Source organism: Chelmon rostratus, chromosome 14 (genome assembly GCF_017976325.1).
Source record: "Chelmon rostratus isolate fCheRos1 chromosome 14, fCheRos1.pri, whole genome shotgun sequence".
In the NCBI taxonomy this organism is placed as follows: Eukaryota; Metazoa; Chordata; class Actinopteri; order Chaetodontiformes; family Chaetodontidae; genus Chelmon; species Chelmon rostratus.
In genome coordinates this window covers 16946365-16973592 of record NC_055671.1, presented here as the reverse complement: position 1 = coordinate 16973592, position 27228 = coordinate 16946365, and the positions used below count along the sequence as shown (strand labels likewise).

At 41.3% G+C, this 27228-nt stretch overlaps 1 protein-coding gene across 3 annotated transcripts in view; it reads right to left on the bottom strand.

Moving 5' to 3' along the window:
* Nucleotides 1–499: 499 nt before the first annotated feature.
* aff4 (AF4/FMR2 family, member 4) overlaps nucleotides 500–27228 on the bottom strand; it is a 33583-nt gene continuing 6854 nt past the window's right edge. Inside the window, exons 1-21 of one of the 3 annotated variants that reach the window (XM_041952031.1) lie at nucleotides 24918–25112; nucleotides 19795–19924; nucleotides 15218–16012; nucleotides 14831–14869; nucleotides 14525–14611; nucleotides 14086–14113; nucleotides 13901–13964; nucleotides 13557–13649; nucleotides 12444–12588; nucleotides 11472–12222; nucleotides 11157–11308; nucleotides 10401–10486; nucleotides 9829–10063; nucleotides 9302–9399; nucleotides 8787–8850; nucleotides 7929–8065; nucleotides 7510–7581; nucleotides 7253–7346; nucleotides 7068–7111; nucleotides 5660–5898; nucleotides 500–4284 (exon numbers count right to left, since the gene is read on the bottom strand). In XM_041952031.1, coding sequence (XP_041807965.1) covers nucleotides 4157–4284; nucleotides 5660–5898; nucleotides 7068–7111; nucleotides 7253–7346; nucleotides 7510–7581; nucleotides 7929–8065; nucleotides 8787–8850; nucleotides 9302–9399; nucleotides 9829–10063; nucleotides 10401–10486; nucleotides 11157–11308; nucleotides 11472–12222; nucleotides 12444–12588; nucleotides 13557–13649; nucleotides 13901–13964; nucleotides 14086–14113; nucleotides 14525–14611; nucleotides 14831–14869; nucleotides 15218–16012; nucleotides 19795–19924; nucleotides 24918–24934 — 3498 coding nt within the window. In that variant the 5' untranslated portion in view covers nucleotides 24935–25112 and the 3' untranslated portion in view covers nucleotides 500–4156. Of the gene's footprint in view, nucleotides 4285–5659; nucleotides 5899–7067; nucleotides 7112–7252; nucleotides 7347–7509; nucleotides 7582–7928; nucleotides 8066–8786; nucleotides 8851–9301; nucleotides 9400–9828; nucleotides 10064–10400; nucleotides 10487–11156; nucleotides 11309–11471; nucleotides 12223–12443; nucleotides 12589–13556; nucleotides 13650–13900; nucleotides 13965–14085; nucleotides 14114–14524; nucleotides 14612–14830; nucleotides 14870–15217; nucleotides 16013–19794; nucleotides 19925–24917; nucleotides 25113–27228 lie in introns of those variants that run through there. The other 2 variants (XM_041952032.1, XM_041952033.1) reach the window with 2 other exon arrangements.

Here is a 27228-nt window from a genome sequence, read left to right as displayed (position 1 = left end):
GACATATTCTGCTTAAAAGCAGTCAACCAATATGACAGAAATGTCTGAAATGAGTTGTTTCCACTTGAAGTCTTTATCCACAAACAGTTTAGATTATGCTGCCCTATGTTGCTCCCAAAACATCACTTTCAGGGAGATAAAAAGGAAGTTTTTGGGCATAAACTCTATTAGACCTCAAAGGTAGGAACAGCGTGTTCACACTAAATGTAAACATAACCTTTGTTTGCTTAAAAGAAAACTCCTCAGGGCGTCTTTGAGTTTAATGTTTAGTAAATCCGAGAAGAACACATTAAGTCCAATTTGTTGTCTTAATTAGGCAGTCGGAAATATCACTTTGGGAAAATGTATTTAAGAGGTTTGCTGGCTGTTTATTAGACTTACACAAGTAAATGAGGGCATCAAAATGTTAATAAGATGGATGCACCAGCTGTCTCAAGTGCTCTTTTGCTTTCTCTAAAATAATCCGGCGCTGCTGAAACAAAATGAATAAAACACTCAATTAAACATATCCATATATATTTTATTCTCAATACGGCAAAATACAAAGAATATTCAGGACAGACTCTCATTAGTCACAATTAATACTCACTTCACAAGAATGCTTTTAAATTACATAACCTAAGTTTGAAGACCAAACTCAATGAGTACCTTTAATCATATTGCATCCATCATATATAGTATCTCTATCATCAGTTCTCTTAAAACTAATCCAATTTAGTCTATTGTACATAGTGTATGCTGCTGGTCTCACTTTAGAGACGACTTTTAGAAAAAGGTGTTATACAACATACTGTATAAACTGCTACAACTGTTTTGACCTGTAGAGAAATACCTCTGTTTCAAAAGACATGTTGGACCAATTGTTCAAAAGGGACAAATAGTAAATACATCTCTCTCATGAGGACGAAAACAGACGTGGTTCCACATAACAGACTGTACACACCATCCATCCATCCATCTCGTGAGATCAACAATATACATTTCATGAAAAGTACACGCCTCCATATCAAATACAGAGAAGACAAAATATTCGCACTTGGATCTAGAGACATTAATGATTATGTGGCGACCATGATACTGAGAGACGGTGAAGCAGAAGACAAAGAATACGAGCACGGTAAGAAAAAGGACTGAGAAATCAATTTGATATACAGTGTTAAGAGACTGGGATGTCATCTGCAACAGCTCGGAAGAAGAAGAACACAAAAGCCCACAGAGAAAAAAAAATGTGCATAAAGTATCTCACAAATGTATTTACAGCATTTTTAAATTTTAATAAAAATGTCAACCTGTAGTAGAAATTCACCCTTAAAGAAATGTTATATTTACAATTTATACATTTGTATTTAAATAGAAACATGCAAGTGTTAACATCTTCCTACTGAATGTCAAAAAAAGTCATCTTACCCTGGATTCTTTCAAGTTAGAATTAATATTAATTACTACTTACAATGAAATCTCATCATGAACAACCCCAATACATTTACATCTTCCTATTTCATAAAATGGCAAAATAGAAAAAAACATTGAGCAAAGGGGCAGAAAAATAAATAAGTGTGAGTAGCAAACTGTTAAAAATTATTCTAATGCTAAATTTTGTACATTTGACTACAAGATAGTGTAGGGAACACAAGGCGCAGACCTGTACTTACAAAGTGTACCAGTGTATGAAGACATTGACTGGGCTGGCAAAACCCACAGAGGAATTCCTATGAGAAAAGTGGCCTCCAGCTTTAAGTACAAAATGGCTCAAGCCATCTGTGTTTGGTTATAAAAACAGATCTATATACACATATATACTAAACCATTACACAAAATTGCAAAAGCTAAAGGCATTGGACACTTGAGTTCAACAGGTTTCTCACTGAGGCGGAAAAAAGAAGAGGGGAAAAAAATCCCAAGCCTAAAAATGAATTTTTTTTTCCACAGAAACAGATCCTTTTTAGTAAAAATCCTGCATAGATTAAAATAATACCTCCTCTGACTTTCTCTTTTTCAAGTGCAAGAGGAAATAACAGTATCCCCTCCTACAGTAAAGGCCAGGGAGCCAGTGAAGGAAAGAAGAGACAAAGCATGACAAAAAAAGGTTAAACCTGGTCCAAATAGTAATTCTTCAGATTTGCTTTTCTCTTGACATGGAAAAAAAAATGTAAGATGAGGCGTCCACTCAGGAAATACACCAAATTCATGTTTGAAAGTGGAAGAAATTACCATAAAGTTACAGACTGAGCAGATCTTCTTATCCAATCCCTCATCTGCCATTAACTAAAATAAACCAACCAGTAAGAGTTTCAATGAATACTATTTGGCCCAGGCTTTAATATTTCCAGCATGTTTTAGTAGGAAGTGGGCTTAAAAAAAGCACAAGAAAAGGACAGTCCTTCATGCCACTGACTATTAGCAAAACCCAAAAGTCAACTGAAATCTTGGGTGTAACGTTAACGGTCTTCATTCAAAACCACCACTATTCAAATTCCCTTGATGACAACCTGTCGTCTTCACCCCGTCTGCTGTACCACGCTAACAACAACTAGCTGATGCATTTCTTATCTACCGTCGTCTAATACAAGAATGATACGATTTTAAATTTAAATAGGAGGAATTACATGTACAAATACTTTGCATCTTATAACCCTTGTTCAACCCTGTTTTACAAGTATGCATTTGAAAAGTTATACTTCTGCTTGGCCAGAAGACAAAAAAAACAACAATAAAAAAAAAACTGCTTGGTACATAAATAAAATCTATAATGGCCGTTATATTTTTGAAATATATAATCATAGATTTAAAACTCTTTGCTCTATAAATGCAACACTGCTAATCTGCATCACTGATGACTCTAAAAAAACATCATTCCATTCAGATCAAATTGCTTTTGCTGTGCCAAATTAGTGGTCACTCAGGCCCAGTTTGTATAAACTGCAATGTAAATAACTGCATTGTGTACATGGAAATGATTTCAATACTTAAGACACTCCCTGCTGTTCCTTAGAAAAATACACTCTGAGCAAACATGGGGATCAAAAAATGAATAACACTGTCTGGAAGTGACTCACCCTCGAGGAAATTTCTCAATGAACAATGTCGCTACGAGCGTAAAAACATTTCACAGGAGGAGACTTGTAATCTGGAGCTTCAAAGACAGCAGATCTCTTGGAGAGAACGTTGACGTGATCAATTTTCATAAGGCAAGAGTCCAAAAGCCCCTGCTAGCGGCCCCTAGGGGCCATGCTGCTCCTTACATCAAACCAAACTGAATTTGACTGTCTAGCAGGGTATAAAAAGTTCATGATGGTGAAAAATAAAATGAAAATGTTAAAAACTAATCCACCTGTCAATGAGGAGAACGTTTATAAATATGTGTGTTTCAGAAGTATTAATCTGCTGTGCACAGTAGCCCTTCCTACAGTCCATAAAATCTTGTGGGCATGCTCCAAGATTGACCTTTCGCACATAATCAGATGGTGTAAAGTATCTTACTTTGTGACCAACACCATCTTTGCTTTAAAATGCCAAATGCTCGAACAGGACTCGACTAAGACCAACATAATTGCTGCCAGTTTCCATTAACTGCTAAATGTTTAAAAAGGCATAGAATGAGTTTTAGCAAAAAGCGGGAAAATAAAAACCATGTATTCAGATATGACGGGTGGCTGTTTGTTTTCCTGTAGCTCACATACAAGGCACAAAAATGATAAAGAGAAACCTTCATTTTAAAGCACCTTTGGTGTTCATGGGAGGTACTTTGGTGAAACAAAATCAAATAAAAAGTTAAAAGCCAAAGTAGCCTTAAAACCAAACCCCATTTTTAAGCGTATTCATTTTGTAAGAATGCCTATATATGAAGCGTGGCGATAAGCTCTTTTTGTTCCTGTGCTGCAGTTTCGATGCTTCTCCTTGTGTGGTGCTGTCAACGGTGTGAGATGCTCTAAATTGCTCAGTGTTTTTGGCAAGCTGGTGTAGGAAATGGACACAGTGTTGGAGATATGTCTGAGAAGTTCATCGTGTGTGTGTGTGTTCATACAGTACATAAATGTGTGCGTGTGTGTCCATGAGGGCATGCTTGTGTGTCTTTGAGCACATGTTGCTGAACACAAGTGGCTGAGGTGTGTGTGTGTGTGTGTGTGTGTGTGTGTGTGTGAGCATTGTGTCCTCGCTAGGGAATAAGCTTTGCGTCCAGGCGCAGCCAGTGGAGGCCCTGCCGTGTGTAACGCACCAGTTCTGTCATGCTGCTGGTGTTGAAGATCAGAGGACCCATCACTTTGTCCAACTCCAGGAAGAAGTCTGGGGAAACGAAAAGATACTGCGTCAGTTTAAAAGCCGGCGGCTCAGAGAAAGCTTTCTGCTTTCACAAAACGACAACAAATCTGTGGTGGAGGTTTGCACAACTATAATTATTTTAATTATCACTGAATATGCTTACAATTTTTTACTTGTGTATAAACTGTTTTATCTAGAAATTGTCAGAAATTTCCCAGAGCCTAAGATGATGACTTACAACTGTTTATGGCCAACTAACAGTCAAAAAATCAAAGATATTCATTCATGATAGCATTGTTGAAACCAGTACATATTTGATATTTTTGTTTGATAAAGGACTTTTAACAGCTGAACAGTTAATCGAGTAGCAAAATTGTTCATTTCCTGTTGTCAAGTAATTGTTCCAGCACTACCTGGAACTGCTTATAAGTGCAACAGCTTAATAATCAGTTCAGTGCAGAGCTCTAGCCACTCAATTTTTTAAAGACATTTTTTGTGTGCATTTTTGCCTTGATTAGACAGCAGACAGTAGAGAGGTGACAGGAGAAGAGCCAGAAGGGTAGACACACGACTAAGATCTTAAATAAATGGTCAGAATCTGAATCTAAAAGTGCTGGAATTTGCAGTACAGGCTGTTAGCAATGGTAGAACAATTGAGCAACAAAGGCTAAATAATCTCATACTTAAGTCAATATTCAGGGTGATAACATTATGGAAAGGACCCTACAGAGAAACAAAATGTTTTTCTTTACCTTTCGCTTGATCCGGCTTGTTTGTCATTGTGTCTAACCAAGTTTCGCTCAAGGAGAAGTTTTGTGAGAGTTTGGTTGTTGCAGGAAGACATCGTCGGAAACATGAGTGATAGTTGGAGAGGGGAGTTCCATAACAAGTTTGTGGTGTTGGAGGTGAGAAAGTGTAGTGTTTTCTAAAAGATTTTCAATGTCATGGCTGAATATTTAGCCGATTTCGACAAACAAGTAAGCAACAAGCCATCTCTCTCGAGATTTAAGAACGGGACTTTTCCTTGAGCGAGACTTGGTTCGACAACTGACCAGACAAGCGTAGATAAGGTAAGGAATAGCATTTTATTTTTCTGTAGTATCATTTTCATTATGTTGTCAGACACTTAGAATAGCAATCTGAGCGTGTCAGTAGCAAAAACAAACACTTTTCTAGATGTATATTGATGGTGCGCAATTGCCTGGAGGGATTACGCTGCAGTCCCATTCACAGCTGCAGCGCTTGCACTCAATACAGGACCAACTTTTAAAAGCTGTTGTCCCCATCCGTCACTTGGACACAAAAATATTGGGAACTAGGGTCCAGGTTGAAAAATGTAAGTGTAATACCTTGCTTCGGCTATGTCTTAAAAATAAGATAATAACACATAAAGCAGTACCAAGTTTTTGATGTAGTTTACCCTTCTGCTCCTTGGATAGTTGCTCAGCCTGGTCCCAGACCTCGGTGGCGTACAGGAAGTTGGAGGTGACCTGGACGTAGCTGGCGGCCATCTGGTGGATACGCTGAGGGATGGTCACGGACGAGCTGGCGCTGCTGCTGCTGCTGACTGACGAGTAGCCAACGGCCGTGCCTGGTGACAGTTTGGGAGACACTGGGGAGGGCATACCTGCTGCCTTGCTGCGTTAGGAAACACAAACAAGCAGACGTGATAATTAGAGTGCCGCTAACTGCTTTAGAAACACTACAGCAAATGGTTAGCTTATTTTTAGAAGTCAAAACAAACACCTGAGACCACATGACAGTTAGATACACTGAGCCTTAACTGAAAATCATCACTGATGGGAGCATTATGTAATGTAACTGCTGCCCAGTGTGAGTCAGCAGCTTCACACTGTTCTTCACAACAAGATGTAAAAACAGGTGAAACTACGGCATCTGCATGGAGGCTGATATTCAAAAGAAAAGACATTATGTCTAATGGGTTTGCTTATTTTTCTTAGAAAAATCTACTACAAGTACTTTGCAAAACTTTTTCTCAACATTCCTGAGTGGGACACACATCGGCAGAAACCTTGTACCTCCACATTTCGGAATTTAACCAATGGAAAGCATCAAAAACAGCTTGTGACTACATCTCTAAACTCCACTGGATCCTCCAACTGTCTGCAAAACCTCAGAGCTCCACCCCGCCTCCATCTCTTGAATGAAGTGAGAGCTGAAGGTCAACAGTGACAAGGCGTCAGTACACCCTCCAGTAGGCAGCAGTATTGAGCCAGAATTATTGGTAGTTGCCTCACTTCACTGTACAGGAATACACAGCAGGAGTCGGCAGTTGTTTGGAGACGACGGCGGGCTTGAGTGCAGTTTAGTCTAGCATTTGCCGTCTAGTCATAACCAAGACTGTTTTCAATAGCCTGTTCATAGCACTTACTCTTTTATAACAAGAGAGTCTGGCTAAATGCAGTCCAACAACAGTAAAAACTGAGCACACAAGTAACTATAATAACTTTTGCAACCTGAGAGTTGATAATAAAGTGATGTGATGCACTTCCTGCCTCAGATGTGGACATTCTCATCAATGATGTACAAAACACATATCTTAACATTCATTGGCGAAACACTTTTGAGTTTGATTTTGGTCAAATACAATAGAAGGACACGTGCAAGTATGTGACCATGTATAAATACACAACACCAACTTTGATTATTTGAGTTCAATTATTTTAGAAACGCAGTTGTTGTTGTTTTTCCTGTTTTAGACATACAAGGTTTCCGCCCGACAGTGACACCATATCACCTTTACAATCACTTTTAATCTCCCAACAGCAAAGGAGGACATGACTTACTTTCCCATTCCAGGAGAGGGAGCCTGGGTGTTACTGAGAGAATTCTGTCAAACAAAATGAGAGGAGGACATTATGTACACAGACTGGAACTAAAAACTACAAACATGGAATATATATTGTGCTTCTTTGTTTTTGAAGGTATGCCAAGCAAAACTTGATTACAGCTTCGAGGAAACAGAAAGTACCTTTAAGTGTTCGGTGAGTGTTTTGGAGTATTTTAGTGCACTGTCCTTCCTCAGCTTGAATAACCGCAGGTAGAGGAGAGACTGGCATCGTAGGCTGGAAAGAGAAGTAGGTTAATATTGATTTAAAACCAGAGACATGGGCAAACACACAACTCTCCTTAATCAAACAGCCTTCACCTCAAGTACTCAAATTCCTGGCTAAGAACAGGATGACATCTCTTGAGCGTGAAGCTGAAATCCACCACCAGATGACTTACCAAAGCACAGCTAGCCTCTTGTCTGCTGAAGTAGCGTCTGGGGCCATGTAGCTTTTTAACTTCATAGTGTATCTGAACATACAGACAGAACACAGACGTTTAGTTTCTCGGAGAACCAAGTGTTAAAGTCATTATGGAGTTCATTCAAAATTTTGGGTGTGTTATGCTAATGCTGGGTAATGTACCCGGCATTAGCATGCTAGCTAATGCATGCTGTACGAGCAGCTAGCCTACAGCAGAGGCAGAGAGAAGTCTGGTACGTTCACTTCTTTCTAAATCCATTTTTCATTTTCATACTTGTAATCTCAAGCAACATACAGCAACAACAACAGACTTTGATGCGTACAATCAGTGGAGTTCCCCTTTAAATTGCGATTCCGTGAAAGTGATGATGGTATTTACTGTATGTTTGTCCTTACTTGATAAGCTCCACTGTTTCAGCATACATGGGGAAGGGAGACTTGGCCTCTTGGGCGCTCTTCTCCAGGGCATTACCACATTCAATGAAAGACACCACAGCGTCCAGGTAGTAAACTGCCTTCTCAAACCGGTCCAGCTGTAAAAGAGGGAACAGGAACAAAGCAAAAGAATAAAATCACTGTGTGCCGTGCATCCTGGGTTAGTTAGCATGTCAGTCTCACTTTCTATTTGTTTCTCTTACTGTTGTATTGTATTATTGGTTTGGTTGTAAAACTTTATGAACAACAATGATTTACAAAATGTTGGGACGCTGCATAAAACTAAAACGGAATGCGATTACTGACCCTTTTTGACAGTACAAAAACAAAACCAATATATACCAACAACACAATACAATTATCCGTCAACATAATTTGTTTGCAATTGATTGCATTCAGCATCCATACTTCTTTGGAATCACAGTTGTAGAAATAATTTTCTGCTTTGTTGTTCTTTTGCTGCAAAAAAAAAGTTTTTAAAGCATTTTGACATGCAGCAGAGTCAGATGTCCCATAAGTCCAATGAAAGAAGCTGATACAAGACCTGCAGGCAAATATGTTCATCTTTCAGCGATCCAGTAACAAAAGCATTTAGTTTTTTTTTAGATGCTACAAAATGAGAGAGGCTTTGGAATCTTTAAGGAATATTTCCCAGTGAGTACCACAAATACTTAACATAAACTGTGTTCCATAAGCTAGCATTAAGCCTCATGCAAAATCCAACCAGGATGTAGTTTTACTCTCTCACTTCTTTGCATACAGCAACCGACACAACGTCTCAATTTCATATGTAAATAGTCATTAGGCGCTCGCTCTTACCAGTGCATCTGCATTGTGTTTAAGTTTCTTGGCCTCCTGTAAGTAGTGATCTGCTGAATGGACCCTGAAACAAAAATTATCAACAGGTCAGACAAATCTGATTACATCTCCGAACCATTATTAAAAGACCCATCGTTTAACAGAAACATTTTTACAACATTGTGTCACGGCTCAGTTTCAACATGCATTTCCTTTAAGCACAGAATCTGGAAAGTAAAAATAAAGACATCCTCTAACATCCTTCCATTTAATCAAAACCTGAAACAAAAGACACAAAAATAAGAAGCAAGACTATGTTGTTCCTTTACCTGTGCATTAAAAAGGACAGAGACTCCCAACGGAGAGCCGTTTAAAATGGAAATTTACGTCCATCTCTCCTGCATGCAGCCACATCTATTCATGACCTCCCCGACCTCCTACAGCTTTATGCATCAAAGGCAACCCTAGATCCCCACAGCAGTTCTTTCGGCATATCCTGCTGAGGGGTTATCCACAGTGGAAAGAGCTCCTCTTACCTGTCCTCAAACACCAGCTTGGATCTCTGAGACTTGGAGCCGTCCGTGGAGAGCGGAGGAACAGCCAGCTGGTTATCACAGCCCTTTGAGGATTTCTCCTGCAGAGACAGCAAACGAGAGGGAATAAAGTTTCAGGGAAAAAAGGGGCCTGGTGTTTGAAGTGGAGGATAAAATGGATGAAAAGGTGATACTGAGGGAGTCTGGAGGTAGAAATGTTTTGCACAGTATAGATACTGAGCATATACAATATACAGACCCAAATACGTACTTGAATCACATTTAAAATTATGCACACCCTACATGAAGTGCACATGGATATCAAAACCCATCAGGAACACTCCCCTTTCTGCCACAGCAACAACTTTTTTTTGTTCCATGCTTGTTTTGTCATTTAAATTCCCTGGAGGAAACAGTACACAGTTGGCAAACATGATGAAAGATTGCCCTCACACTTCCCAGCATCTGCACTGCCTGCCAGGGACTCACACGGGTAGCAAATGCCCGGAGATAAGGTTACTCGCACCCACCTTGCCATCGCGTGTGCTGCGCCCCTTGTCCTCTCCTTTTCTGTGTTTGGAGGTGGAGTTGCCCTTGGTGCTGTGGCTTCCCTCCTTCCCGCTCCCTGTCCCGCTGGACAAAGAGGTGGAGGACTGGCTGACTGTCCTCTTTCGACTCGGATGCTCTGCCTTGGGCGTCCGCTGAAGACCTGACATAGAGGGAGAGGGCACTGGCTCCTCTTTCTTCTCCAAAGACCTCTTAGACCTGATGGGATATGAATCATCATTGCAATGCATACGTTTCTCCACATCACAAAACATGAACACTCAAAGATTAAATATTAACATTCCAGGTAGTTTAACACTGAGGACACAGCAGAGATGCCATTAGAATAAAGGTTAACGGGTGCAGCTCGAGGAGGCTGCAATGGAATTTGCAACTTTTACACTTTAATGTAATGATGCTCATTAGAGTTCAAAGGGTTTATTTTGTGAATTGTAAGGAGAGAGAAAAAGACATCTGACAAGCTTCTACAGCACTGCTGTCACACCACGTGATCCCAGTGTGAATAATAATCAGGAGGAAAAGGTAGAATACTCACTCTTTACTGCTGCTTTTGTGATGAGAGAGGGACTTCTCCTCCAGCTTGCACCGCTTGCTCTCTGGCTTGGCGCCCTCTTCGTCGTTCTAAAGATAAAAAGATGACAGAAAATTAAAAGCAAAGACACACTGAAGGATTAATAGTGTGTGTGTACACACCTAGGTGGGAAGTGATCTGAAGACAAAGAAATTTGCATCCAAGCATTTCCACAAGTTACAGTGAAACCTTTTGCCAATGCTTAATCGTGTTCCAACTTGCTGTTACACCCCAAGATATCACTTCAGATTGTGAGTCTCTGTTTTCACTGTAGTCAGAGGCTTGATTTAAAAAAAAAAAAAAGCATAATCACCTAATGGCAGAGAAACTCTAGATCTGGATCTCCACCAAAACTGAATCAATTGTTCTTTGGCTCAGAGGCATTTTCTCATTTTAATGGAAATCTGTCTGGAAGTTATTTTAAGAGATACGGTATCCTGTTGGAAGACTAACTAAAATGGAAAGATCACAACTTCCCTGATGACAGTAATAACAAATAAAGCTCAAAATAAATTGTCATTCAGTGTGCAAGAGAAAGCTCTCTTTTTGGGGGTGTGTGTAGAGATATCTACTTAAATATCTACATAACGTTTAAATGAAAGGAACACTCAATGAGAAAATCTAGCACTTCACTCTCCTTGTATCCTTCTAAAAGTGAGACATACATTTAAAGAAAATGTATTTGACAGGGCTGGAATCAAAACAGCAGAGAACCCGTACCTTGTGTTTTCTCTTGGCCTTGCTAGAACTCTTCTCAGAGCTCTGCTTGCTGAAGTCTTTGCTGTCCCTGTCAAGAGAGTCATCCCTCTCCACTTTTATCTCTGCAGTCTCCTTGTAGGGCCGCCCTGGGATCCTAGACAGCAAGCTGAGATCTATAGGAAATGGGAAGGAAAGGGAAGGGTAGGGTACGGTTTAATTCGGTCCAAAGTAAAGCTTCAGGAGTGTGCACTCCAGCCAGACAAGTGTAAAACAAGTGCATGGATTATAGTAAGGATTTGTAGAACACTTCTTTGCCTTTGAGCAGTTTCAACTAACCTATCTTCACTAGTAGAACCTGCTGCTGAGGCTGCCTCGCAGTGTAACGCTCCTCTGGGTCACTCAGTGGAGACAGCAGCTCCTTCTCTTCCATGGGAGAAAACACACACACGGGGGTCCTGATACTCTCTGGGTACTTGGGTGTCTGCGACGAAGACGGGATGCTGTCATTTCCCTCAGAGTCTGAGGACGAAGAGTCCGTATCAACAAACTCACGGGACTTCTGGGAAGTCTTGGTGGCCGCCTTGGCCTTGCGTTTATCTGCAGTGGTGACAGCAGCTGCAGTGGGCCTCGGGGAGGATTTAGGCTCTTTTTTGATGTTTGGTTTGCGGGAACCCTTAGTCGCCGCTTTGGGCCGATGAGGAGGGATCTCCGGAGCCGGCTCACTCTCCACTCTCAGACCTCCCTTTGGTTCCTCCACCACTGGGGGCTTCTCAGACTTTTTAGGCTGTTTTTTACCCACACTCCTTCGCGGGTTTGTGCCCCCCTCACTTTGGGCAGGGGATTTTTGCCGACCACGGCCACCCTCTGCGCCTTTTTGCGCCGCCCGTAAGTCCCTGCTTGGGGTGGGTGCCGTTGAGTCTTTTGACCCCCCTCCCTGGCTACCATAGCCGCGTCCTGAGCTGTTGTCTCTGCCCTCTTTCTTACACTTCGTTGGAACATTATTGTCCACTGGTGAGGCTGGTGAGAACTGCTTGGCCTTCTTGAACCAGTTGTCCAGCTGCCACTTGTTGGCCATGGGTTGTTCAGGCTGAAGGGGAGCAGGAGAACACACAGATGTAAGAAATTATCATAGCAAGCAAAAATTATTATTGATTAACATCTAATTACCACTATTTTGTCCCAAAGAAAAAAAAGCAATGTCTTAAAACAATCCCGACCCAAAATGAGGGATGACAGGGTGATCAATAATGTAGCAAATTATCACTAAGTTGCACTACAGCTTTGTACAAGTCACTGATTAGTCATTACTTCAGGAGAGGCGGGCCGTGGGTGCTCATTGGCTTCGCTGTCTGTCGTGCTGCTTTCGCTCTCGCTGTCCGAGCCCGAGCTGCTCTCTGAGCCGCTGTGGCTGCTTGAGTCATCCCTCGACTGCTCTGCTCCTTCGCTGTTATTGCTGTTGTTACAGAAGAGAGACAAACAGCATTATATCGTGTGCAAAAACTACATTTTCAGTCACGTTTTACATATTGTAGCATGCAAACGAACAATTACATAATGTCACTCTGTTTAAAATATATTCAGTTCCAAAGTTCGAAAGAAATCTCGTTGCACCATGTGAAGATTTGAAGTACACAAGACAGTGATTATCTCTAGACAATGGACAGCGACAATTTAACAGCTGACAATTATTCTTAACCACTACATAAAGCTAGTGGTTCCATAGTTGATTTATCATTTGCCAATTTTTCAGCAGTTTTTTCCCCCAGAACTGGGAATTTGCCTCACACTAAAGTCCTTGTCACTGATAACTCCCGCTGTTGGCCTTGGGAAAGACATGGATGTAATATGTGTGCAAAGGTTGATGCTCCTGACAGTCTGACCAACCAGTTACTGCAGCGACGAGGACCAGAATGAGCTACGTTGCCAGGAGCTGAACCCAGGGCGATTATTAAAGTTGCCAACATATGCAAATTGCTAATACAGTGGCCGCTTCAGGACTTTCCGCACCTATGAAGAATCCCTGTAATGTAAGTGTGTAGACACTAGTCTACACATACTCACTTTTTAGATCAACTGATTTCTTGATATACAATCAATGACCAAAAAAGTAATCTGTCAATACAATGCAATGCAGCAGTCCTGCAAAAAATAAATAAATAATAATTTTAAGTCTCACTTCAGACTGTACCACAGGTATTAATTTCTGGGGTTGTCATGTCTGGTGCTGTTTGCACCCATACATAAACATAAGATTCAAAATGACCTAACTTGTGCAACATCTCTTTCAAGATAAAGAACATAATATAACAAGGGCCTCTGAATACAATGCAAGCCAATACAACCCCCTCTGTGCCCTGACTGACACAGTCGCAACTGTGTTCAAATATCACAAAAGTAAATTCACTGTGCTTCGTGCTTTACCTTGCTGATGTGTTCCTTGAGGCATTCTTAGCTGAGTCCTGTTCTCCATCACTATCCTCACTGCTGCTCAGCTTCAGGTCATCTTCCAGCATACTGAGATACAGGAATGAAACTAAATGAAATCTTTGTGTTTGATCACAGCGGTGCAATTGCTGCAGTTTGGGATTGCTGACTCTGCATAACTGAGGCCATCTATGCATGTCTGCCTTTTTTAACATTTCTTAATTCAATGTAAACATGTGTTTTAGTTTCCCGTTCTCTGTTGTCTGAATCAACACTGGGAAAACTACAAACATGGGCTCAAGATGAGAGAGGATGTAGAGAGGAGAGGATAAAGCACTTACGTTGGCTGGTCATCGCAAGCTTTGGGCTGGTGGCTGCTGGAGCTCTTGGAAGAACTGCCTCGCTCTTTAACACACAAACAAGACTGATGAGCATGAAGCACATACAGTTTAACATGCACATCGGAAATATGTGCATACATAATTCTTTTAGCGTGTGTTCAGTTTGAAATGCATGTGATACTCACTGTGTCCACTTGGAAAAGGGTGAGAGTCCTGACGATAAAAAAAGGACACATTCTGCATTATTTTCATGAACTAATTCGTCTTTTCATTATTTATCAGAAAACGTGTTTGTCATATCTGATGACAAATCAATGAATAAGCGAATAGATCAATTAGAAAGGATTTCTCATCTTCGAGTTATATTTACATGCTATCATTATATAAACACCCAAACTGACTGAAAAGTACTTCTTCTATCAAATTAAATATTCATCAATAGTAAGTCCCATCACTTTATAGTTCCTCTTAGACATTCACCAAACAAGGTTTCTCTCGATTGGTTTCGTGTGCTATGTGAGGTCTGCACCATACAAAAGTAATGAACAAATACTTAAGCCATATTAATTCATTATGACACATAATCATTTGAACAGTACACGCAGAGACTGGTGCAATGCTGACCTTGGTGGGGAATGGAAACTTGGAGGGCTCAGTTTTGCAGGGGGTGTGGATGGCTGTCAGTGGAGGGGGCCACGACTGAGTCATTTCCTGAAAGAAAGAAATAAAACACACACACACACACACACACACACACACACACACACACACACACACAGAGGGAAGGAATGTACAAATTAGTTGTAAGGTGTGAGCAATGCAAAATGCTCCTCTTTCATTCACAAGAGGCAGTAGGTTTTTCTCTGAATACTCAGGATGAACTGTGGCATCGGAGAGGGAGTTTTAAGCAAAACACAATGACGTACATACCTTCAGAATCTCATCGACACAGTTGGCGTCACCGGATCCCTAAAGACAGAAACATCGAGTTCAGCACATGTTCATAAACAACATGATGCGGCAGGTCAGCGGCCATTTTCAGCAGCGTGAGTCATTCTAAAGGCATTTTATGAGACCTTTGAGTTCAGTCGGACCAAGTGTAACCTGCTGTGAGGTAATTCATTCCAGTTATTCCATCATTATGAACATATGTTCCAAACATAAACACTGCTCTGCAATTCTAAGTCTATATATGCTGCATGCAACATCCACTACTATTGATTTATATCAATACACAGTGAGCCCTTTATGTGAGAAGTGTACATAAGCAGCATGTGTCAGAATAAATTTTTAAAAAAGCCTGTTGACAGGCCTTACCTCTACAGGCTGTGAGGGGATCTTGAGTTTGGAAAGTGAGGCCTTGGTGTTGGACTTCATCTCTCCCATGGTGCTGCTGTGTGACTGTCCACTGTAGCTTTCTGCTTGTGAGCTCTTGGGTTCTGCCGTTTCCTGGCCGTCCATAGGCCGCACATACGCTGTGGGCTTCTGCAGCATGGAGCCGGGTTTGGACATGAGAGACAGGGGAAAGGCCTGACTCGAGTGCTGTCCGCTGGGGAAGGAGGTGTGAACCCGCGAGGGCGAGTCCCAATTGGCCTCTCTGTCTCTTGGGGACTTGGAGCGGTAGCGCTCCTTGCTGTGATGCTGCTCGGCAGACAAGGAGCTCCGCAAGTGGCTGTTGCTGCTGGAGGAACTCAGGGAGCCCTTGGCCGGACTCGACGTGTGTGACTTTGAGTGCTCTGATCCTCCACTGTGTTTACTTGACTTCTTTTCCCGCACCTCCCCTCCGTGTCTTTGGCTACTGCTGCTGCTGCCGCTACTGCCTCCGGTGCTCCTCTGGCTGCCGAGTCCTGAGCGTTTCTGGGACTGGGATGAAGATCCACCTGCTGCGGGGCCGACAGGAGTCCACTTACTGCTCTGGCTGCTGCCACCACTACCGACGCCACGCTGGTCCCCGCCAAACAAAGGTGGGACGGATTTCTCCTCAGAGGAAGACGAGCTGTTAGAAGGTTTACCGCCGAGCTTTGGAAGTGTGTCACTGATCGGCTCTTTCATCTCGTCGTAATTGCCCAGCATGCTCTGAATACGGCTGGACAGTTTATCTTCCTTGCTGGACTGAAGAGAGAATGAGAGAATGGAGGAGGAGGAGGTGGGGAAGAGGACAGGGTGATGGTGAAGGAAAAAAAAAATCAAAAAGAGAGCGATACAGAAAGAGGAGACAGAGAAGAAAATAAATGAGAGAAATGAACGGAGGGAAAGCACAGAGGAGAGAGGAGGAGGCAGAGAAAACAGTCATTATGGGCAGAAGTTCAACACTTGGGTTAATTGCTTTCCATCAAAAACAATGCAAATGGAGACAAAATGTGTCACTCCCACAAAGAAAAACTTAAAATCACTAAAATGTGCAAAATGAGCGTCATTAAAATGCAGATTTTCATCTCACAACAGAAATAAATGATATTCTAATCCCCTGTGTCACCAGTTTTACATTTAAAATAATTGACTGAACATTGAGAAAATAATCGATTGAACGTAGAGAGAGGCCTGATCAGCCAATCACTCTGTTGCATTGTTCAAACTGAGGGCCCAGATCAGCCCACGCCCGTCTGTGAACACAGATAAGAGTCTACCCATAGTTACAACACAGAGGTTAATCAATCACTTTGAGGCCATGGACTCCAGCAGACCTGCTTGCAATCAGCCCGTGACAGAAGCCTGTACAGAATATCTAGTTTCACACGCAGCCTCAGACCTCTACTTTGTTTGACAGACTCACACAGCAGGTGAGGAAACACAAGCCGTTGTCTGGAGCAGGAAACGTAACTGGCTTGGTCATAACATGCACTCCACTACCTCGTGCTAGCAAGGCCAAGCTCACACGTGTTGAGCTGGAGAGATGTAGCATCACCTATTTTTCTTATGTGAGGTTGGCGTAATTTTCTGGCACAAGCATAAATGATGTGTTTCATTATGACTGCATCAGATCTCGAGTGGAACAGAAATACCCTCCACTTTTCTTTTAAATACAAGTACTTGATACAAGTGTTTCAAAAGGCTGATATTATGGCTTATCACACATACTGATTCAGGCACACACGCTGGCTGATGATGCAAAAAACAATGAGGAATAAAAGAAAGTGCTTGAGGTAAATTAGAAACAGCTGAATCATTACAGAGTTTGTTCAACAGACTCATTGTTTACAGAGACATTGATTGCAACACTCTGCACTGTGTTGGCAGAAAAAGTTGCACTCTACAGTAAATACTGTATGATAGGAACATAATACATTCTTATTGTGTTGTACACATTGTACTGCACATCTGTAAAAAATAGATTATATCTTTTTCCACAGAAAACGTTGGTTTCTGCCCCAGAAAAAGCCCCCAATCCTGAGCAGGACTTTCCTTCTATCCAGGAACTATCCTTTCCAACACCACTTCAAACACACTTTCCACAACAGTAAATTACAAAGACCAAAATACTGACTTTTCCAAATTTCCTTTAACATCTTTTCACATGTAAAAATGACAAACTAAGCCGTCAGTCTTTTATTTCACACCTTTCTAATTCACCTAATCCCTGTGCTTCTCAAAATGCAGTTAAAATGCCAACAGGAATATACTTAATGGATCTTTGATTTCCTGAGTTATGTCCGTTGCTTAGTTTCGGGGCTAGTTAGATCTTGGCACAATTTGATTAAAAAGGCCTGCTTACTAGCTTACACGTTCAGTGGATCCTTGATTAGAAACATGCATTTATAGAGAGTTTATGACCCTAAAAAAAACAACAAACACACGATATTATGGAGCTCCAATTTTCAACAGATAATCTTGTGCTCTTCATTCTGTGCAGATGAGTTACAAGTGCGTGAACTCTGCACCATAAAAATGTTACTGCTTTGCTGGTCTACATCTGGGAGGCCACAGCTGCAGCCGCATGCACACATGGCCTTTAATGCAGAACATAGTAAACCTCCACTTACTGGAGCATGACGGGGAGGGGAGAGAGAGTCAAACTGAAGCTTACATAAGACTCAGACAAGCAAGAGATACAAAGTGCAGGAAAACCAGTGACTTAAAACAGTTGGCTTTTCCCACATTTGTTGTACTATAGCACAGCATGCCACCCAGAAAGAGGAACAAATGCGCACGATAACATTATTTGCTGCAAATGCCTGCTTTTCCTGTGCAAAGGTCAAGGACGTTTCCTTCTTCAAAATCAGCTTTCACTTTGTTGTGGTCCAAAACACACAGGCCTGCTCTCACTGCTCACCTCTGGTACCCTTTCTATTCTCAACCTGTCAGGACACATTCCTCGATGCCTCTTTGACGGCTAGCTCTCGCTAAGCAGAGGAGCCACTTACCTCTGCTCGAATCTGGTTAGTGGCAAAGATTAGACCAGTACGGAGAACTCAAATCCTCTTTACAATTACACTGACTAGGCGGGACCTGGCTGGCCTACATCTGTGTGTCTGCGAGCAGAAGACAAGGAAGGAAGGGGGGAGGCTGGCGTGTTCTTGTGTTTACCTTCTTCAGCTGCTCTACAAAACAGCTAACCAGAGGCAGGTGTTGTCAATTCAACCGACTTTTGTGTGCAGCATTAGCCAATCGCTGACTATCTGACAAGTAACCATTATTTCATTTAGATCATAAACGTTTGGAAGAGCATCTGATTTTGTTTTTAAAAGCTATGATTAACATAACCACATACTGTGTTGCACACAGATCAGCCAATTACATCTAGAAATTTGTGTGAGGTCATAGAAGGACTGGAGCTTGTTCAGACATGTCACATAAAACAGCTCCTGCTTGGGTATTAAAGCATATCTTGAGTTTGCCCTGTTAAGCATTCATCACACAAACTGCAAACAAAACCAATACTGCAGGATCCTGAAGGTCGCTGGGAAAAGGAAAAACAAAACACATAATTCCTTCTTTTTCATTAATAAGGCTGCAACAAAATGCCGAAATCAAGTCTACAACCCTGATTCCAAAAAAGTTGGGACGCTGTGTAAAACAAAAAAAACCAGAATGTGCTAACTTGCTAAACCTTTCTGAAATATACTCAACTGAAAACAGTCCAAAGACAATGTGTTTTATGTTTTACCTTTTCAGCTTCATTGATTTTTGTAAATATTAGCTTATTCTGAATTCGATGCCAGCAACATGTTTCAAATAAGTTGGGACAGGAGCAACAAAAGACTGTGAAAGATGTGGAACGCCCCAAAAACACCTATTTGGAACATTCCACAGGTAAACAGGTTGATTGGTAACAGGTGAGTGTATCATGATTGGGTATGAAAGGGGCATCCTGGAAAGGCTCAGTCGTTCACAAGCGAGGATGGAGCGAGGTTCACCACTTTGTGAACACATGACTGTATAAAGGATGTTACTGCAAAGGCTCAGGAACACTCTGTAAAACATTATAAAACAGCTGTACGTAAAAACAGTTAATTTGAAAATGATTGCATTCTGTTGTTATTTACATTTTAGACAGCGTCCTGTCATTTTTTAAATCAGGGTTGTAGGATTCCCTTGACAACCGCTTAGGAAAAACTAATAAAACAGGTTTTTTCTGACTGAGGCGATGCAGGAATGAAGTCAAACAAATATTACATAAAGTGTGCACACACGGACGTGGAGAGAAACCAAAGGAAAGTGTTTCCACCTTTGCCATAGAAGCCTGAAGCTAAATATTCCTCTTGGCAGTTTAGCAAAGCCAGCAAAAAAAAGCAAAGGCATACGTGTGATGTTTCAAAAAAAATATGTGATGACTGAACTGTATTGACATGAAAGCTCCAGGTAGCATGTGTAGTTCTCACTTCCTGTCTCCAAATTCCTCTAAGCTGACTAAAGAATTACATGTCAAAAACTGGATGTGAGGTAAACACATTTACCACTTTGTAGGGTTCAGGAAAGAGAGGGGAATTCGCTGGAAAGGCCTCTCCTCCTCCCTGCTGGATTTCTTGATTTCTCCTTTCTCTTTCTTTCATTCGGAGCACATTCCGGTCCTCACGGTTCATGTTGCTAATAACACAAACAGAACAACAACAAGTCAACATAAAAGCACGTTGAGGAGACACAATAAACAAGACTTCTTATCTAATGGCTGTGCAGGGACGCCTATAAAAGAAGGAGTATCATGAAAGTGAGCCGTTCATGAAAGAAACACCTGTTGCGTCTGTTAAAAAAAAACAGTGACAACAGTGACGTCATGTAATTAGGATTAAATAATAACCCACTGCTGTAAAATGGTAGCTTGAAGCCATAAACATGTTTCTGCCCTTCTGAGCATATTGGGTGTGCTGTGCAACCATAAAAGTAGAGAGCTATTTGAGGACAGAGACCTTGTAAGTGGATGTATGGACTCTAAATGCAATAAACTCATGTACACGAACAGAGGCTAAAACAGACTTGTTTCACAAAGTGCAACTTATGTCTGTTGGGCACTGTGGTTAACAGAAAGTACAACTTGAGAGCTTTCAAACTTGAAACAAGCAAATTATCAGCCAGGCGTGTCACCTCCCAGTTTAGAGACGACAGCTTCGGGCTCTGCCAATGACAACAATGATCTTAAAGTTGTTGACAGAGTGCGATTAGGAGGAGGCAGTGTAGCCTCCTGCATTATGTCCAATACAGCAAGAGACATGCTACTTTTATATGATTTCAACATAAACATATTTTTAAAAAGATCTAACATACTCACACATTGCAAAATAAATAAAATATTGTCTAATACCGTGCTGCAGAATTATTCGCTCATTTCAGCTTGACTTGCATCTAATTTTTTTAATCAATGATAGTGACGTTGCGTGCAGAGTTTCTAATTGGTGCCGCTCCACGTGTCCGGGACAGAAATTACGGTCACATATAATCTCATTATGGACCCTGTTTTCCCATGTTTCTGTGTCCAAGTGCCAACTGGAGACAACAATTTTTCAAGGTTTTTTTTTTTTTTTTGTATCTAGCGAGGCTGCAGCAGACGGCAGCCACGCAATCTAATCCCCCCGGGTGTTTGTGCATCATCAACGTACGTCCACTAAAAGTGCTTGTTTTTGCCACCGACAGGCTCAGATTGTTATTCTACGTGTCTGACAACATTATGGAAAGGATCCCTACAGAAACAGATCTTTTGTGAAAGAGTAAGAACAGTTTTGTTTAGCCAGGAACAGCTGTTATATCACTCTCACCAACGCCACCAGGCTCCATTCAAAGAAACAGTGATTTTATCATTGTAAAACACATAAATCAAATGTTTTAGAAACAACATATAACTCACCAAAAATGTCTCTGTTCATCTTTGCACTATTCCAACAATCACCACCAACTCTGGGTTCGTTGCAATGAATTCTTAATTCATAAATGAGGAGAGGAGCGGGAGAGAGGGTCGGACTTCAGAGAAGCAATGAAAACCTGAATATTTTCACATCTAACTCTGGAATTGTTTTCACCAGACATGATGACCAGAGAGACTTAAATATATTGGACTTCAACAGATTTTCCTAGTAAAATTAAACTAATTACAGGACACTTTTTTGAGTTTTGTGACTCCTGTCCGTAATGTACTGCATTCATCACATTTGCAGTTTTTCCTACAATCGAATATACATTTTCACAATCGCATGAATGGATGTTTTTACAATTCAAATATAAATTTGAATTCAGAATATTCATTGACAGCTCTACCGTGTATGATCAAAAAGATGCAAAGAAGCAAACAGGAAACTGATTCACAACGGGAAAAAACACAACACAGACAGATACAACAGGCTTCATATTTGAGACTATGAGCATTTCCAGGAAATAATTCACACAGCTCTTACATGAAAACTGATCAATCACCTGGAATGCTGTAGGCTAACTCATGCCAGCACTTGAGCAAAACACTTCCAAGTTATTATTTTCAACACCTCCTGACTGGTTATCTGTCAGCATATCAGTAAGTCTAAATTGTAATTTCCCAACCAAGGTCTTTACGAAGCCTCTGCCTGTTTTACATCATCAACAGCACCCAACTGTGAGTCATCACTCATTACAGTCAGTGTGATTTACGCACACAGCTAGGCTATATTACACTCAAGCTCAAGAGGCGACCAAGGCCATAACCGCCGAGGGCTGTTTTACACACACCATTAACAATGGTTTTATCAGCAGATGTGTAAGGCAAAGAAGAGAGCACTGTTTAGGCTATCCACCAAATATCCATCAACATCCCGCTGTTATAACCTCTGGACTTCATCTGACTTACAGCACAGCTAAGAAGCAATCATAGACTCAACATGGTCAGAAATTACACAAGAGTTTCAGTATAAAATCCACAATAACAAACTTGCTACAACTGAACAGACTACTGATCACCTTGTAACGACAACAAACCTCTTCTACAGCTAACAGGGCAAAGATTTACTGTAGCCACATTCTGCTAAATTCAGCTTGATGTTAGTTATTTTGCCATCTGTACCACCCAGCTGACGAGTACCAACTATCATTCGAAGGTCTTTCATGCTATAAATGTTGCCTGTGGTTTATGGAAAAAAAAAAAGAAAAACAGTTTCATTTCTGGAAATAAATAATCAAACAAAAATAATTACGTACCAGGTACGTAGGGTCCATTGAGTATGCTGGTACTAATTTCACATGCAAATGAGGCTGTCAATGTCAGTTGTGGAGTGGGGCTGAATGTGTGAATGGGGCACAGTTAGCACAGTGCTAAGTGATCAAATGCCCCAGGCACAGAATCCTTTGTAAGCACTGCTCACGTCCATTCTGCCCAACTAATTGACCTGATCTGTTGGATTTTAGCAGTTGAACAGGGGATACACCCTGTCATCCCATTGCACAGCACTGAAGAAAATCATCAGCCAAGAGACACAACTGTCAGGTTTCAATGATACCAGAGCACTAATGGACATGTTTAGGTCCACACCAACCAGCAGTGTCTGATGTGAACAATTGCAACATCAGAATAACCTTAACTATCTTGGTCAACGTGAATGGTAAAAGATGCGCTTCATCTCCTATGTTTGTTTAAGAGATCATTCTAGTCCTCTTCATGAAAGAAAAAAAGCATGCCTTTTTGTTTTGAATAAATAAGTGAGCACAACAAGCACCTGAATGGAAGACAGAATGTGAACAATTGTGTTGGTGACATAACGAGCCTGTGTGAATATGGATCAAGCCTCTGAGCTCGACCTGTTTTTAAATTGGCTTTAGACCGGCCTCAAAACGCAGAGTATGCAAAACAGAAAAGGAAACCAAAACCCAGTTCAACAATGCCTTTATATGAAAAATAAAAAGCCATTCAGTAAATGTTTACACTAATGTCTAGAGCATATTTTTTAACTAAAACATACAAAACCACAAAATAAAAGCGAACTTTGAAAAATGAGAAGTAGGGTAAACTTTGCATAAGAATCAAGAACTCGTCAGGAAGCACGCTTTCCATTTCGTCTGGTCTGTCTACGACGCCGGCTTTCCACGTGGTAACACACATGTGTACTGTTTACAACACGGTGGGCGGAAGCTACAGTGTGCAAGTGTAGCTTAGCATCACAAAACAGAGCAGGGGTACAGGAAAAAGCCATCGCTGCACCAAAGTAACCTTATGGCATGGAGAAACATGAGAAAACAGCTACTACACCATGGTGGAAGGGATGTCCCCGACCGCAGTCATAATGCCACAGAATCAACTCATGCTAGACACCACACAACATCTCCAACTTACTTTCAAATTGAATACGGGCTTTTCTAAGGTAAGTATTGGGGGATTTCCTTTCCTAGTTAAGGGGGGCAGGCAATTGAGCATACTGTCTATCTCTTTCTGAGGGCAACAACAAAGATGGTGGGCTATACAAGTAAGCCATGACTCAATAACCTGTAGCTTTCTGGAAACCTGCATGCTAGTGCCATGTCCTAATATCAGATATGTTTGGGAAACATTCAGGACAGGGAAACCTTAAAAGGAAACTTTGGCATTCAACCTGGACCCCATTTTCTTCAAGTTTTTGTGAGAGAAGAATGAGAGGGAGATCAAGCATCGGGTTGAAAGGCGGCGGGCGGAAAACTCGATGAATTAAGGGTTTAATTTGATCAAACAAGAGCTGCTGATTGTTTGAACAGTGGAAAGACCAACCGAGACGGTTTTGAAGAGTGTGAATGAGGTGTGTTTTACGATGATCTGTGAGGTAAAATTACGGTTTCCGTCAATAGAGTCTGGTGTCTTTGAGGAGAGAAATATTGCGGCTGTTTCTGGTTAAACAAAAAGGATCTTACGCTTTAACAAAAAGTTAAACTGGCCACCATCTGAAAACAACTGGCCACTGTTGATACATTCACGCAGGTGTGTGAGCAGCCACGATCGATAAGATTGCAAACTGTTTTGTGACTGCAGCGCTGTTGTTCAGTACTTGACCAATTTAAAAAACAGTTTTAAAAAAGGTTGAAAATACCAAAGTTTGCTTTTAATTTCTATTTTGAAGAATGCATTCTGAATTTAAAGAGCACACGTTAGAGGCAGATTATAAATCAGCCCGCTAACACAGTAAGGCAATGTAGATATTCTCAAAACAAGGAAAAGCAAGCCAAAGCACATCACTTCTTACACAACAACAGTTTAAACTGACTTGTATTATCATCAAGTGTAATGGCTGGCTGTGTTTATTGTAATCATTCAACAGTGTGCCAGACTGAAAAGGTCAAAGTCTGCAGAACTGCGAAGACATTTAACTCTCTACCCAAATTAATCAGCTCATCTGTTACTTTGCAACTCACAACATAACAAACAGGCCACGTCTTCAACACATAAAAAAAAAAAAGAAAAAAGGAAAAAGGGAAGAACTGATGGTCATCTGAGCACCATGAATACAGGACAGGGCTTCTGTGACACAGCCATTATGTAAGGCCATCCAAAAACATTCTAGCATGGCTTTCACGGCATAGTGACAAACGAGGTTAAGAGCCTTATTCTTCCCTGACAACAAGAGAAATAAGTAAAGCAGCCAACTAACTGAACATTTCTTACCCTGACTGAGAGGCCATGGCCCCAACCACTGAAACATTGGAAGGAGGAGGGTTCAGAGGATCTCCCAGGGATTCAGAAGTGTTCTCGTCATGACTTGTCAGCCTAAATTTCTACTCCGACCTCTTTCAGTGAAGACAACCTGGCCTGTTTTTTTTTTTTTTCTAGCTCTATCTGTGGGCGTCCGGCTGGAAGAGTGTAACTACAGTTTCTTTACTCGACTCGAAGGTACAGTGTATTTCCTTGGAGTGGAGACAAATCTGACTTAGGGAGGGGAGGTGACTGTTCGCTCTCGGGAGATACCACGTTGGCAAACAGCGGGGGTGGTCACATGTTTGGTGAAGCCTGGGAGAGTCTGTAGTGTGTTGAGGTTGAAGAATGTATGCAGAAAGAGCGAGGTGGTACTCGGCCGAGGGTGGATAAGTATGAGTGTGTGAGGTGTGTAAATGTTAAGAGTGGACGTGAGAGGGGAAGATTGAGTAAAAGAGAGAGATCTGGCATTTCTCCTGTTCACAAGAGTGCCAGATAGTCCTCTTGCCTTAAATGTTAAGTGCTGTGGGCCAATTTTAATCTTCAGCTATGAGAAAAAAAAAACTGCCCAGCAAGAAGTACAGGAATCTTTTAATTGCAGTAAATTCTGAATTATTTAAAGGAGGCAATTGCACAAGCACAGCACTCCACATGACAAAAAAGCATAGCAATGGTGTGACAAGACTGCCAAAACACTGCAATATATCTCTGTGTCTAAAAAATGAATTCTACCTTGAAGTACTAAATCAAAGAAGAAAGACAGTGAGAAAAGAGAGGGGAAAAATCCACTTATTCCACTTTCAATCCCTAAATAAGATAAGTAAAACAAAAGGTGATAAATTAAGAGGTGGTTTAAAAACAGAGGATTAACATTAAGAAATAACTGAGATAAATTGACAGCCATATTCATTTAAAATACAGCCTCACGGGCCAGTTAGATACAACATCTACAAGGAGGAGAACTGCACTGAGGGAGGACTGAGAGGGGAACAAAATCTCACCTCTATCCGAGAATGGAACGCTCCACCTCGTCCCATAAAAGGAGATGTTATTTTACACCACAGGACCTCTCCTCCGTGTGATGTCACTGCCCTCAGCAAGGCTCCGCCAATCAGGGCCCATCTCTCCATCAACAACCTCCCTCCCTCCCCCACTACGCCCGGAGCACAGGGCAAAGCACCCGTGCAGCCTGTTAAAGAGACAGCGCACTTTCCGGCGTGCAGACTGTAACAAACCGGAGACGTTTTCATCAGCCACATATGATGATGACACAGGCTGACAAATGTGTTATCATCACATGTCGCAAGGATTTTTATCTGGAACAGATAGTGGCAACATCATGCCATTTCACTTCTGGTATCTCTCTGTGAGTTTCCTGTCATATTTAGGGTTTAAGATCCGATCACTTCTAAGGCACAATTGGGTCTGGCTCTTTGATATTTTATAGATAACCACCAAAGAGTTGGTACACAGCTCCCCATGTACCCCTCAGCCTTTTCCAAAATTCTGATTTAAAGCAAACATTATTTACAGATTGTATTGTAAATCTCTATTTACGTAATAAAAATAAATTAAAGTCTTTTGTTCTCTTTTGACTTGTTTACACCTGGCATTAACATGCCTGATCACAAGTGGACAGCTCTAAGTATGTCAGTTCACAATTGGCATTCAGATGTGTCTCCACATACGCCTCAGGTTACCACTTGTGATCGGATCTCACTTGCCACTCTATATAAAAACAGAGACATAAATCATTTCCATTTGCAGAGGCCGAATGCCTTGCTGCTTTTGACCGGTGGCGCAAATGGAAATCAGACCGCAGGTTTCGGGTGTACTCCATCCACGAGACTCCATTTTGCCTGTTTTGTGGTTTCTTTTTGTTGTTTCGCACTTTAACATGACACCATTGGCGTGTCAAGGCGTACCTTACTTAGGCTTACATGGAGGATGTCAGTTGAGTGCATTTTGGGTGCATTCACACCCGTACTTAGAGTTATCCACTCCACTTTTGATCAGATCACCCAAGATGTATATTAATGCCCGGTGTGGACAGGGCCTCTATTAGTCCTTGAAGAAGGTGTCCCCCCTGTGCTGCTCTTCCTGAGATTTCTCCCTTTTTTCTTCCATTTAAGTTTTTTTGTGAAGTTTTTCCTTGTGCAAATCAAAGCTCTTAGGAGAGCAGGTGTTACAGCCATTGAGGCAATGTCATTTGTGATTTTGGGCTACATACAAAAATAAATGCAATAAATTAAAAACTGTTGCCAATAATAATAAAAAACATGTT